This window comes from Nannobrachium achirus, assembly GCF_963921795.1.
Source record: "Nannobrachium achirus genome assembly, chromosome: 23".
NCBI lineage: Eukaryota > Metazoa > Chordata > Actinopteri > Myctophiformes > Myctophidae > Nannobrachium > Nannobrachium achirus.
This window is the reverse complement of record NC_137830.1, coordinates 45997186-46011818: the sequence shown is the minus strand read 5'-3', so window position 1 is coordinate 46011818 and position 14633 is coordinate 45997186. Positions and strand designations below refer to the sequence as shown.

The 14633-nt window shown below is 45.2% G+C and overlaps 1 protein-coding gene across 3 annotated transcripts in view; it reads right to left on the bottom strand.

Annotated features, from left to right (window-relative positions):
- The window catches only part of etv6 (ETS variant transcription factor 6), a 37249-nt gene that overhangs the window by 9163 nt on the left and 13453 nt on the right, over positions 1-14633 (bottom strand). For all 3 annotated transcript variants that reach the window (XM_080754498.1, XM_080754499.1, XM_080754500.1), the window contains exons 3-5: positions 7043-7207; positions 2361-2495; positions 68-688 (exon numbers count right to left, since the gene is read on the bottom strand). In XM_080754498.1, the coding sequence (XP_080610624.1) occupies positions 68-688; positions 2361-2495; positions 7043-7207 (921 nt within the window). The remainder of the gene's footprint in view (positions 1-67; positions 689-2360; positions 2496-7042; positions 7208-14633) is intronic.

Genomic DNA, 14633 nt, shown 5'->3' with positions numbered 1-14633 from the left:
CATACACAAAGTTATGGTGATGTGTATGGAGATACGTGTGAGACTGCGTGCGGAAAACAAACGTTACCTGCTATCCGTCCGATGGGCATGGCCTCCTCCGGAGGGGAGACGGGCATGATGACGTGGTTCCTATACAGGGCTTCCTCTTGCTGCAGCAGCTGCTGTGCTTGGTGCTGCTGCTGCTGGACCAGTGCCAGCTGGTGGTGCACGTGGACCTTCCCCTCGCGGCCATTCTCCAGGGGTACCTGAGAAGGGGGCGGCCCCCCTCGGCCGTGACGGCCAAAGTCCCCGGGGGCTCCGCCACCCCCTGCCCCGCGACCCGGACTGAGAAGCAGCGGGTGCATGATGGCGCTGGGCATGAGCTGGATGACGCGGGGCGGGGGGACGGCCTCCTGGCTCCCGGGGCTGCCCGGGCAGGGGGCTTCTCGGGGCGTGGAGCAGCGGCCGTTCGGGGCGGCCGGGGACACCGACAGAGGGTACATGTCCTCGGGCAGGTGGTGGTTGCTGTCGGGCAGCTGTGAGGAGGCCTGGTGGGGGCCCTCGTGTGCTGGCCGCGGGTGGCTCGGCTCCGTCGGGGGGGATCGCCGCGGGGCCGGGTGGTGAGGGGAGCGAGAGCGGTGCCGGAGCTCGATGGTTGGTGGATGCTGCGGGAGAGAGTCTGTACCACGCGGTGCCCGCCGTACCGTTTCTGAAGCGACAGGAGACGCAGGGTGAGATTTTTCCCCAAGTATACCTTTTTTCACAGTTTTTGAGAGGTCTGTCCTCATCATCGCCAACATTAAGAATGAGCACTCATTGAGTTTGATTATTGTACATAATGAACACAGTACAGTTGCTGCCACTGAGATATCTTTCCGTTTCTGTTGGCACGACTGTGTCACAATAATATAAAAGGTGATTTGATCCTCGATTAGATCACTTTTTATGGTTGTGCACTCACCTGACAACAGAAACAAAGAGATATAGAGCTGATTGAAGGCTGATTGAACATTGCTAGAAATGGTGAAGACAGATTTATATCATACTAAGACGAAGCAGATTATATATCTGTTCCTAGATTGAACCTGGGCTCCCCCAGAGTTAATGTCAAAGTGTCCTTGAGAAGACAAGAACCCTTAATTGCTCCCGATGACCAGGTTGGTTCCCTGCACCAATATATTATTCCATTTGGTCTATGGTTTGAATGCAGGTACAATGTCAAGGTAAGGTAAATTAGGTGAGGTACAAAGTGAAGGAGAGCATACTGCAGGTCTGATCCGTGTCAAAGGCAGGAGTAGAGGGAGGCATTTCTGGGGTAAAATGTAATTTTGTTGATGTTTTCTGGAGCTGATGTGGACTGAATTTAATAAAGGAAAATCGTACACCTATTTGAAAGCCCCAATAAAACACCCACTCTTACCGTATGCAATATCTTAGGTAGGTTTGAACAGATTTCTAGGCACAAAGGATTAGCTACACTGTTCCTGTGCATTGTTGATAAACAACGGTGTTGTTGTGCTTTTGTTATATTCCAAGCCAGTAAATTGTCCAGTGCCTATGAAGTCTCTTGGCTTGGCGTTGATACACATACAGTAGAAGACCACTAGGTGTCACTAAACACTAAAAACGTTTCTCAGGCAAACATCTTTGTTTTGGAATTATAGGCAGTAATAAAACAAATCAACTGTTTCACACTGGCATTAAATCTTGATGGTATAGCCGCTTAGACAGAATGATTCAAGTCTTAGTTCCTGCTTTTTACATTGATTCTTAACTTCCTCTACTCCGACCAGGTGACTTGTGAAGGGAAAGCAAAACAAACCAAACGTATAAACAGAACAGGAGAGTAGGTAGCAGCAGCCAGGGAGAAACATCACACAGCCAATCGCTTCCTTGACAATAAAACCACTGGAGTAGATAAAGAACTCAAAGGCTGCAGTTTGATTAAATATAGCAGCATTTCCTGGTGTAACAGGTTTCACTGTCAACATCACCGACTCAGCTCTCTTTTGATTCCTGCTGTGTCACATTTCTCTGGATCAGTGCCAGACAAAAGACTCACTGACTCAAACACAAGATTCACAGAGAGCAAAAAAGGTACCGCTCTCCTTGCAAACACAGATGCCAAGTGAATCTGTTGTTTAGGCAACAAAGAGACCCACTGTTGGGTGATCTTGTTGAAGTTGGTTCTATTTATAACAAATGTGTTCAGCCCTTGAGTTAACTGAAGTTAACCTTTATAGTTTCTTAAAAGTTGGCACAGAGAGACTAAATCAGTGGACATTTCATGAATTCAATTCAATTAAAAACTAGAGCTCACGTCTTTCCGATTCATGTGCACGCATATATGTATTTGGAGGCACCCAGCAGTCCACGCTGACCTTCAAGTTTGTGGTGCTGAAGAGCGCTTTCTGGCAGAGAGTGGAAGGAGTTCCCAGGAAAGTAGGCTGATGGGTAGGACATGTTTGACTTCCTCTGTTTCAGGATGTATTGCAGGAGCTCATACAAGACGTCCCCTGCAACAAACACAAAAGGGCAGAGGTCATAATATGGCTCCCGGCTGCGTTCATCCCCGTAGGGACGGGAAGTCGGCGCGTCAACGTCACCGAAAGAATCAAGCTCCCCACAAAAGGCTTTGCGGAGAACATGACCTCCTCTCTGCCTTCCAGACTGCAGGGAACTTGTGCAATAATGGACGCGTCATCCCCAGGGACTGGCTTTTGTCTGCTGAAGGCTTTTGACTTAAAAACTCAGGTCAGACTGAGGGATTCTGGATTGGCTATGGGGCAATTTAGCACAAAATAGTTCCCCTAAATAAAGGCCTAAACTATCTACATGTAATTCTAACAACCTCTGAAAGAGGCATATATAAATGTTGATTGGTTCTAGTGATACAATCACTAGGAGCAACGTCCAGGCACATGTCTTTAGGAGGAAGTTAACAGACACATGCTACTTGCAGCTGTGATATGTAAAGGCATTAAAAGTCAAAGTGCATTCATAGATAGACTCACTGCAGAGTTTTTTATTTGAAAAACGCCTGCAAGTAAATGGTTCTCGGAGGAGAGGATACCGTGTACACACAAACACACCCATACACAAGCACACCTCTTTCAGTTATCACTTTCTTCTACTGTAATGTACTGTGGGTAAAATGTCTGGATCTGATCTTTAAAACGTTGTCTACCTCCAACATCTTCTATTCCAGGCGTGCCCACACTACAACAGAACTACTTTTTAACCTATTTAGAACGGGTACACTTTATTGAGTATTATTATTTTATGCTTTAAATATTGAAAAATAGCAGATATACAAGCTCACAGCGCGGCACAGAGTGCCGCGCTGCAAGCTTGTAGATCTGCTATTTTTTGAAAAATCATGAAAATTAGAATTTTGACCAGATTCTATAAGTGTCTTTTGAATCCTTCTAAGTTTTTTTTAAAACCTATGTTTCTATGTCAGCAATCTGGCTTGCCATCGTCAAAGAAAATAACCTTTTTTTTCACTTAACTAGAGCTCAGTTAGTCTGTTCTTGAGAGACTACTATGTCAGTGGTTCTCAAACTTTTTCACGTGAAGGACCCCCAAAATGATATGTATTTGGCCACGGACCCCCATCTCAAAATATCTAGTTCCAGGGACCACCCAGAAGCAACATTTGAGTTACAAATGTTCGCTTTAAAAATACATATATTCAAAGATTTGCACACATTTTCACGACTTTTTCAAAAATAGCAGATCCACAAGCTGTGTATCTGCTATTTTTCACTGGTTAAAGCATTCAATAGCCTGTGAACCAGTGATGTGTCAATAATGTGACAATTCTGATGGCATCATACAACACGGTATCACTGTGCAAGTGTGCCGGCGTACTGTAACCGAGCATCGCGTCCACATCTCTTGCTCCCACAATTATCCATTAATCATTCATGAAAACCTTTTCTGGCATTAGATTATTCGTGTCAAACTCATTCATTGTTAATAGGAAAATGGTGAAAACACAGTGCAACCTACCTTAACAGAAAATGCTAATTAATTGACTGTATAGTTGATTAGTACAGGTGAGACACTGATTACAGAACAGAAAGAGAACAAGACCTCCAACTATATAAAGCTGTGTGTGTGTGTGTGTGTGTGTGTGTGTGTGTGTGTGTGTGTGTGTGTGTGTGCGTGTGCGTGTGCGTGTGCAGTGTGCACGCACGCACATGTGAATTATATGATATGAGGCAAAAAAAAAAAAAAAAGCCAAATAGTCATTACACATGAACACAATTCATCACATTTACAGCATATGTAAATATGGAATGTCATTTACTACCGTCAGCATTATCCTTTGCCATTTTATGTAGAATACAAATCACAGGAAATTGACATCAAAGACATAGTAGGTCAACCCATGATGCATAATCGGAAACAGAATATACGCATGCCACTTTAATAGGTTTAAGAGTAGGGCTGAAACTTGTTTGTTGATTTTCTCGATTTATGCCAAAATATGTCAAACATAAGGGCAAATGTGTGACAATGAGTGACCAGTTACTGTCTATTAGAGTTACTAGAGTTGAAGGTAGGCATTTTATAATTAAATGTATAATTTTCTTTTCTCTTTCCAAGGCAATGGGGAATCAGAGAATAAGTTGCATATGATGATGATGATGATGAAACACCGAGAAAAGCAACCAACTGTTTGGATTTGTGAAGTGGTAAACAGCAAATGTTCAGCAGTTCTATCTACTTGGTTAAAGGGGCACTCCACCACTTTTCAACCTATCTTCATATAATAGGCCCTCACTAATGTTCATGATAAAATATCACAATTTTTTTTCTACTCAGTTTGGGTCTCATAGGAGAGCTGAGGGTGGGTCAAATCCTACTACCGGTGACATCATCAATGGGAAATGCAAGCTAATAGAAACGGCAGGCTTTCTATTCCTGAAAAAGTTGCAATGTTAAAGTGGAAGCCATTGTTCTCGTGATAATAAAAATCTAAATATTTTTTTTCAAAAATATTATTATTATTTTTTTTGTCAAACGATGATGTCACCGGTAGTAGGATTTGACAGCTCTCCTATGAGACCCAGACTGAATAGAAAAAAATTGTGCTATTTTATTATGAACATTAGTGAGGACCTATTATATGAAGACAGGTTGAAAAGTGGTGAATTACTCCTTTATTGATTATAACAATTATAACCAATTCATTCTGTCAATCATAGTTTCAGCACCAGAGTAAATTACTGCAGATAATTCTATCAAAGCCTGTGCCATGATAAATACACACGTTAAATGAATTATGATAATTAATCTCATGAACCAATTAAGTAATGTGTGGCACGAGAGTATGGCTGCAATTATATAAAATAATAGTAATAATAATAATACATATGAAAGCCGCCCAAGTACTATAGTGTTGCCCCTCGGGGGAACCACACTAATGAATCTACAGTAACATTCATTATGCATCATCAACAGACTATAGTACTATAGACCAGAGGTCTTCAACAGGGGGTCCGCGACCCCTAGGGGGTCCGTGGAGGTACTGCAGGGGGTCCGTGAAATTGTTGCTTAATTAAACAATATATATATATTTTTTAAATGGCCATTTATGTCATGATTCTGTCCATTTGTATAGTTTGTATAAATGATTACTGTGCAGACAGATAGTATTGAAATTGGTTCTCAGTTAATAAGTAGCCTAGTATGTTTAGAAATGGTAGTGGTATGGCCACCCTGCTCGCTGTACCTTGTACATGTAAATACAAATAAAACTTTGTAACCTAGCCCCGACACCCCCACCCTACGAGGTGGTAGGGGGTCCCTAGCCTGGGGCCAGCCTAGATACTAATGCATCTAGCTAACTAACTGCAGTATCTATCCCATCCCTACCTTGTTTTAACATGGCTGGGATGTCTAGCTCCAGCTAGGCTAGGGGGTCCCTGCTCACACACACACACACACACACACACACACACACACACACACACACACACACACACACACACACACACACACACACACACACACACACACACACACACACGTACACACGGCCATTCATTTATTAGTGAATTCATTTTCCCCTTTGACTTGAACGGGGAAAATTCAAATGGTGAGACGGAATTCATTTGCAAGTGTGACTCGCGTCACGGCAACCACACTTTCAATTTCCAATTCCATCTATCTAGTTATTATTGTCCTTGCATCCTTATATACTATGGACTTCTCATGTAAGGTTTGCCGGAATGTGAGCAGCTCATTCAGCTTTACTTTCCCTGAGCTAAGATCCATAAACGATGCGTGAACTTGCATGCATCATTTTTCATGTGCATGGGATTGTCGCTGTACCTGTTAATGTATCTCGTCCGTGATGTTGCCAGGTGACAGTTGAGGTTGGTTTGTACTTCCTGTTCCTGTTCGACTGTTTACCCGACCAGTCTTTTACTTCCTCTCCCAAACAACAAAGACGGCAGCCCCCGCCACGACAACTGCCTCTAGTGTCGCCTAACAAATGTTCCGCTGTTCCTCCCCCTCTTCTGGCTGTGTATCGCTTAGCACTGTAGAGAGCATCGCTTCGATGTAAACACATCGATTCTCAAAACACAAGACAGGGGGAGGATAGTTTAATGCAGTGGTTCCCAAACTTTTTTTGTCTCAGGGCACACTGGCCCATAAATATATATATATTTTTTAATCCGAGGCACCCCTACATTATAATTTTCACTCCCAGCACCTTATATTTATAGCATATCGTCGTTGTCAGGTGGAAACCTTGTATGTCCAAAACCATTCGTTTTCTATTTATCATCTATAAAATGTACTAAACTAGTGAAAAGGGTGCCCCGTCACCCACTCTGAAAACCCCTGGTTTAATGCACAAGGCCATATCCATGCGTTTCACATTGCTGAGCTGCAGTGACACAGGCCTAGCTTGCTGTTACAGTACGTCAACAGCCCTGGCAACAGTGCCATCCAGAGAGAGTGGAGGAAGAGGAGGTGGCGAAGGAAGAAAGAGAGAGAGAGAGAGAGAAACAGGCAGACAGAGAGTGTGAGAGAGAGAGATTACCGGAGTGGGGCGAGCGGTAACGGAAGTCCTCCTTGGTGAGAAGTAGCAGGGCCTTGCCGTTCATCTGGAATGAGCCGCTGGTGATGGGCCGCAGGGCGAACTCCCTCTCCGCCCAACGCAGCCACTGGCCCACATCGTCCCTGCTCCAGAACACTGGCTGAAGCCCTGAAGGTCCAGAACAAGAGACACCATAAGGACAACCATATACGGTCAAATCCTAAATTAAAAGTTTCATTTGGATGACTTTTTTTTTTTTACACTCTCTGGGTTAAATTAACAGTGATGGTTTTGTAGGTTTATTTTTTACATGTATGTAAAATTTGCATGTTAATTTGGGTTAAATTAACTCTTGAGGGATTCCACTGTGTACAGGGAACAGACAGGACACAGGAGGGAGGGACAGGAGAAGTAGGTTTCTTAAGAGATGGAGGGAGAAAGTCGGAAAGATTGACAGCAGGAGTTAAATTGGGTCGGTTGAACAGGCGTCAGTTCAACGGGGGGAGGGGGGGGGGGAGAAGGGGAGTGGAAGGAAGGAAGGAAGGTAAAAAGAAAAAAGGAAAGGCAGAAAGGACGGGGGGGGGGGGGGGGTGGAGGAGGAAAGGGGCACAGGAGCGCGTCAAGAGAGGAAGGAAGGAGACAGGAGGCAGTAAGAGGATATTGAGGAAGTGAAGATAAAAGCAGAAAGACAGAGTGATTACGGGAATGGCAGTGAGAGGAGGCAGGAAAAAAGATGGAGGGAGGAGCCAGCACAAGAAAGGAGGCGCAGAGAGAGAGAGAGAGAGAGAGAGAGAGAGAGAGAGAGAGAGAGAGAGAGAGAGAGAGGAGAGAGAGAGAGAGAGACACACAGAGACATTAAAAGGAATAGGAGTTGTCAGGGAGGTGATTAGTTATTAGTTAAGGGGTTGTACAGGAAGAAAAATGCAGCACAGCAACAAAAAAAAAGAAAGAAAGAAAAGAAACAAGCAGTGAGAGGTCAGACAACAGGTTGTTTATAGTAAAACAAGATCAGATACAATTAGATAAGATAAGATAAACCTCTATTGATCCCCAGGGGGAAATTCAAGTGTCATACTGTATCAGTGAGAATGAAACACAGGAGAGGTACAGGAATAAAATATATAGTCCAGTTTAATATGTCCAAACATGAAAGGTTCGTTACATTTTTCGGGGAATTTTGAAAACGATATATTTTTGGGAACTTCAGAGTATAACAAATCAGAAATTCCATGATTCCATTTTCAAAATCCGTAGGGGAATTTTTGTCAGCTGCTGAAAGTTTGTCTCATTCACTTACTATACACTATACTATAAAGGAAACAAATACCCCCCAAAAAATGTGGCTTTAAGTAGCATGTGAGGGGTCAAACTAGGGGTTTTTAATGATTCTGAATCCAATGCAAGCATTTGTTTTGCATGAAAAACATTCCTTGGGCTAAAAACGGATGATTAGTCATCACTTTTCAGAGTTTCTTGGGGGCTGTTTTAAGCCCAAGGAATGTTTTTCATGCAAAACAAATGCTTGCAATGGATTTAGAATGATTACAAACCTCTAGTTTGACCCCTCACATGCTACTTAAAGCAGATTTTTTGGGGGTATTTTTTTCCTTTATACTAGTATAGTGTATAGTAAGTGAATGAGACACACACTTTCAGCAACTGTCAAAAATTACCCTACGGATTTTGCAAATGGAATCATGGATGTTTTGATTCGTTATACTCTGAAGTTTCATAAAAATATATAGTTTTCATAATCCCCCGAATAATTTAACGAAATTACACAAGCGACTTGACTAATATATGAATTGATAATATACAGTACATTATGTCTAATCTGTATGAAGAATAATATGTATGAATCAATGTATGTACAGAATATGAATACAAAAATATATGGTTTGTCAACTCAACAGACCTAGTTTACACACAGTGAACTGTAGACATTGCATATCGGAAAACAGCCCCCCGACTTCCACCAGTTTATGACTGTGTATAATTAAATGGCAAGGACAGACCAGAGGAAACGACAAGACAGTTGTTATTTCTTCCCCTCTGAAATGTTCCTCTTGCATCGTGGTGGGAACGAAGAGTCAAACATCTGCCGCTGGTGGCCGACCAAAGTGCGCTGGAAAAAAAGCAGCGCCGCAAGAATCTCATTTAAGCGCTAACGCTTAGCCCACGTACTTGCTGTATGTGAACAACAGCTGAACTGGCTAACACCAGTAAGACTCCCTAATCGGGAGATAAGCGACCGTAGGTGGACGAATAGGTACCGGCCCCGGCTCTCCCGGACGCTCCTAGGCCGAGTTAGGGCATTTTATGTGAGCTGCAGTGGAGGGGGTCCTCCACTGGGGGCGCCACCACTTTTGCATCCGTTCTGGAGCACCAGGAGTGGGTGGTCCCCAGGAATTCCCCGTGAGCAGCCCCGTGGGGGTGGTCATTTGGTCATTTTTGCACATTTGGTCATTTTTTACACCTGGGGGTCCCCCAGGGAGCTGGGGGTCCCTGGAGCTCCGGGGGTCCTTGGAGGTTGTAGTTTGGCAGGTAAGGAGTGTGTGTGCAAAAGTTGGCATGGATGGGGGCAACGGTTGTGGAGATATGAGCAGGGCAAAAGTGTGACGTGTGACGTATGACTCACGGACAGACATTTTTTTACACCTGGGGGTCCCCCAGGGACCTGGGGGTCCCTGGAGCTCCGGGGGTCCTTGGAGGTTGTAGTTTGGCAGGTAAGGAGTGTGTGTGCAAAATTTGGCATGGATGGGGGCAACGGTTGTGGAGATATGAGCAGGTCAAAAGTGTGACGGACTCACTGACTCACTCACTCACTCACTGACGGACAGCCCGTGGAGGTTTTGGTAGTAAATGCGACCTACGGTCGCAATCATGAGACTGAATGAATGTGACTTAAGGCCACTTTTAACCGCACAGATTCGGCGACGATTCGGCGGCGGAAGGCGGCGGAAAGCGTCTGTTGCCGAACGGGAGCTCATCGTCAGGTTTTCGGCAGCGGGTCGGGAACCTTATCGACCGAAAACTGGAAAACTGGACTTGCTCAGTTTTGTTCAGTCGCCCCTCGCCGTCGGTAAGATTGAGGGAGTTGTAGAATAGTTTACTACTGCTCCAAAACCAAGCCAAAACAAGCCAGAGACATTTTCCCGTCGCATATTTTTACTAAATACCATATTCTCAATCTCAACTCTCAATTCCTATTCCAATCGGATCCAAAGCAAAGCTAGTAGTAGGCTAGTAATAGTCCATCAAGTGCCCTTGTTGTTGTTTTCTTTTTTTTCCTCCTCTGCACGGAGAACAGAGCTGCCTCCGGCCGGGTTAGGGTTGCCAGATTCTGTGAGTGAAATACGCGACCAGGTCTATGAAAATAAGCCCAAAAGCGCGACCAGTTTCACCTCTGAACTCTATTACATTAGTTATTTTATAAAATAATGTTGAAAGCAAGGCCAAATAAGCAACTACACTTCAGAAACAAGCCCAAACAAAAGCAACCCACATCTAGCAACATTATAGGAAAACAGGATCAACGTTGCTTATAAGGAGCAGACCTGGCACCACTGCCATACAGTAACTACAGTCGGCGTCGTCTGAAAAAAATAAAATAAAAAATAAGTGCTTAGTTTTTTGCAGTTCTTTGCAGTCTGTGTACAGTCAGAAGGAGTCTCCTGTAGGCTGTTTGGTGTGTAGACACCTTTAAGTGTCGCGTTCTTTCCAGCATTATTGCGACCGTAGGTCGCATTTACTACCAAAACCTCCACAGGCTGTCCGTGGGTGAGTGAGTGAGTCAGTCAGTCAGTCAGTCCGTCACACTTTTGCCCTGCTCATATCTCCACAACCGTTGCCCCCATCCATGCCAAATTTTGCACACACACTCCTTGACTGCCAAACTACAACCTCCAAGGACCCCCGGAGCCCCAGGGACCCCCAGGTCCCTGGGGGACCCCCAGATGTAAAAAATGACCAAATGTGCTCACACGTCACACGTCACACTTTTTCCCTGCTTATATCTCCGCACCCGTTGACCCGATCCATGCCAGATTTTACACACACACTCCTTGCCTGCCAAACTACAACCTCCAAGGACCCCCGGAGCCCCAGGGACCCCCAGGTACCTGAGGGACCCCCAGATGTAAAAAATGACCAAATGTGCAAAAATGACCAAATGACCACCCCAACGGGGCTGCTCACGGGGAATTCCCGGGGACCACCGACTCCTGGTGCTCCAGAACGGATGCAAAAGTGGTGGCGCCCCCAGTGGAGGACCCCCTGCCACTGCAGCGCACATAAAATGCCGTAACTCGGGCTAGGAGCGTCCGGGAGAGCCGGGCCCGGTACCTATTCGTCCGCCAAGGCAACGCGGAGACCCCACCCCTCATTTCTCACATGGCCCTATTCTAGCGCCACCTTCAGGCCGATTTTTAAAACACATTTTTGGACACTGCTCCTACAGTTTTGGCCCTAAAATCACAAATATCACTACACAACATGTCTACACTCATGTCATCAACATGGATCAGGAAGATTTTGGAAAAACTAATTTTTGCCCTATTTGTGGAGATAAGCCACCTACGGTCGCTTATCTCCCGATTAGGGAGTCTTACTGGTTGTGTATATCGTCCAAATTAGCATTCCATTGAATGTCGTCCCAGATTTTGACATTGTCTTTGTCATGTTAACACACACACACACAAGACAGAGTATAGTTATGATCAGCACATTCATCACACTCACTTGCACACGCACGCACGCACGCACGCACGCACGCACGCACGCACGCACGCACGCACGCACGCACGCACGCACGCACACACACACACACACACACACACACACACACACACACACACACACACACACACACACACACACACACACACACAACTTGTCATTTTTCGCGTCACACTTATCACCAGGCCTCAAACACTTCCTCTTGGAGTGGGACAGCTGTTATCTTTGGCCGGCGGCGCGCGCAATGTCACTGTCACAGGGGTAATCGGAACCTTGTGCTCGGTTTCAGAGGCAGGCCGTCTTCCCCCTTCCTTCCCTCCCCCCCTTCCCTTCCCCCGCCCATCAAACAAAGGAAGTTTTCACGGAGGGCAATCAATATAAAGAAAAATGAAAAAAGAGCCCCTGTCTAGATTGTCAGCTTCCCATTCTTTCCTCCTCTTGCATTCAGACAGTGACAGCGGAGCTCGTGATAAGACCTGGCAGGCCTAGGTTATCTATAATACAACTTGCAGCCCTGTCAAGTCCTGACCCGTGCCTTGTCAACAGTCATCATAAGAAGTGTCAGAGAACAGGATAGTGCTATCCCGTCTCAGGTGGTTAACAAGTGTTTGACAGAGACTTGCTCTCGCTGTTTGGCACCGTCCCTTTACAGCGGGTGTCAACATGTATCACGAACGCAGGATCTTATCATCACCATTTTGAATCGCGCGTCGCATGGCCTCCGACGGTATTCCTCCCAACGTTTTCCTCAGGGCCCGATGGCGCAACCGACGACTCGCGTCGGCGCAACCACACTTGGAGTTGGAACAACTGAAGTTCAGGAGGCGGAGAAACATACTTTAACTCCACCCCTCACGCCATATACCTGGCCCTTAACTCCGCCCCCATGTCATCTACCTGGCCCCATTTATACTCTCACAAACCTCCCAGAATCCCCTCTGCTTTTCGTATCCCTCCACCACCCCTTCAACCACAGCCCCCTATTTCTCTCCCTCTACCTCTCTCCCTCTCTTTTCCCTTTCCCAGGTTCCTAATGGGGGGGTTCAGTCAACGTCTGCCGTGCTGACGTGGACGCGACACGACACAACCCCTACCCCAAGGACCCCAGGGTCGGCAGCCCTCCCCGGGATCCACTAACACAGATTTTTGGCTAACAGCACCGATCATAAACTGGTCAACCATCTGCTAATTTGCCATATAATAATATAAGAAAGAGGCAAACATTGTATGAATACAGTAGCTGATAACCTCACAACACCTCGCAGCATTTCATAATGCCTATTATATTTTCACAATGTTTATGTTGAACTGAGTCAAACTAAATGTAATAGACCTTATTCACACCGCAGCCATCTTTGATCACATGACCACATGGGGTGGCAGGCAGCCTGCATTACAAACCATTGTAAACAATGGAGCGATGGTCCCAAAATATGAGTTCTGTTCAACAAATTCCTTTTGACCAAATTGACAAATGGGCAGATGATAACATCAACATCCCCAAAAGGATTAAATAGAAGGGCTATAGTAACTGGATTGATTACATTGATTTGGTTGCAACCTTAATGTGTACAAAGACTTGCTATCTGTGCAGTGCTTGCTCCGCCATCATATTAACTATTTGTCGTTAGATTGTTCCTGATTAATATGCAAAAATCACGATACAGTAAGTGAATATAATGGCAGAGCAAGCACTAGTCTGCACAGATACTGGGATGTTGATGTTGTCATCTGCCCACGATTTGTTGATTTGGTCAAAAGAAATTGGTTGAACAGAACTCATATTTTGGGACCATCGCTCCATCATTTACAATGGTTTGTAATGCAGGCTGCCACCCCATGTGGTCATGTGATCCAAGATGGCCGTGGTGTGAATAAGGTCTATACCTCAACTCCTACGATTCTAAGTTCAAATACAATTATTTTGGGGGGTCCCCAGATCAAATATTCTTTTGGAGGGGTCACTGCCTGAAAAGGTTGAAAACCACTGGGATATATAACGTGACCACTTGTATTCCTACACACGCACACAAGCACACACACCCCCACAACGCAGCGTGTTGCGTCACCAGTCAGTCAACAACATTAACTTACTGGCAGCAATGCTACTACTACTACTAGCTAGCAACATAGCAGCCCAGCCACCAGTAGAGCTGAGCCATGCAGAGCCACAGAGAGACATGAGAATGAGATGGACGAAACATTTAAAGGTCTTATGACATCAAATTTCATATTTTTTTTATTTTGAGTTTTTTTTTTTCATGTTTGCTGACCTCAATTACACCAAAAAAAACGGAACTTTCAACATTCAGTGGTTTTTCTGTAATCTGTAGTTTTTTGAATTACTAGGCTTAGAAAATTGAGTTAATTTGCCTCTGGACGTACCCATCATCCAGGGGAGGGTGTGGTTTTGAACTCAACAACCAAAGTGGTAAATGGTAAATGGAATGGTGCATTGGACCGATGCAAACACAATGTAAAGTAACAGCAAAGGTGATACACCCTCCCCTACGACCACACCCATTAAGACAGTGTGGCATTCATCTGAAAGAGTGTCTCTCTCAGGGCTATGTTGCGAGCTCGAGGCTCCAACAGTGTTCTATTGTCAAATCCAAGCTGGCAAATCTAAGATTTCTGGTGGCCAATCTCTTCAGAATAAGCTGTGTGGAGTTTGCATGTTCTCCCCGTGTCTCCTAGGGTAGATACCCTCACAAAAAACATGCCTCCCCCTGGCCAGCCGGGGCACCTGATGGAGGGGAAAGGAACTGGTTGTTGAATAACGTGTTCCTTCCACATGCTACATCCAACCGGGGAAGCTCCCTCCTGTCAGGTGATAAGAAGCGGCCCGCTCACTCCT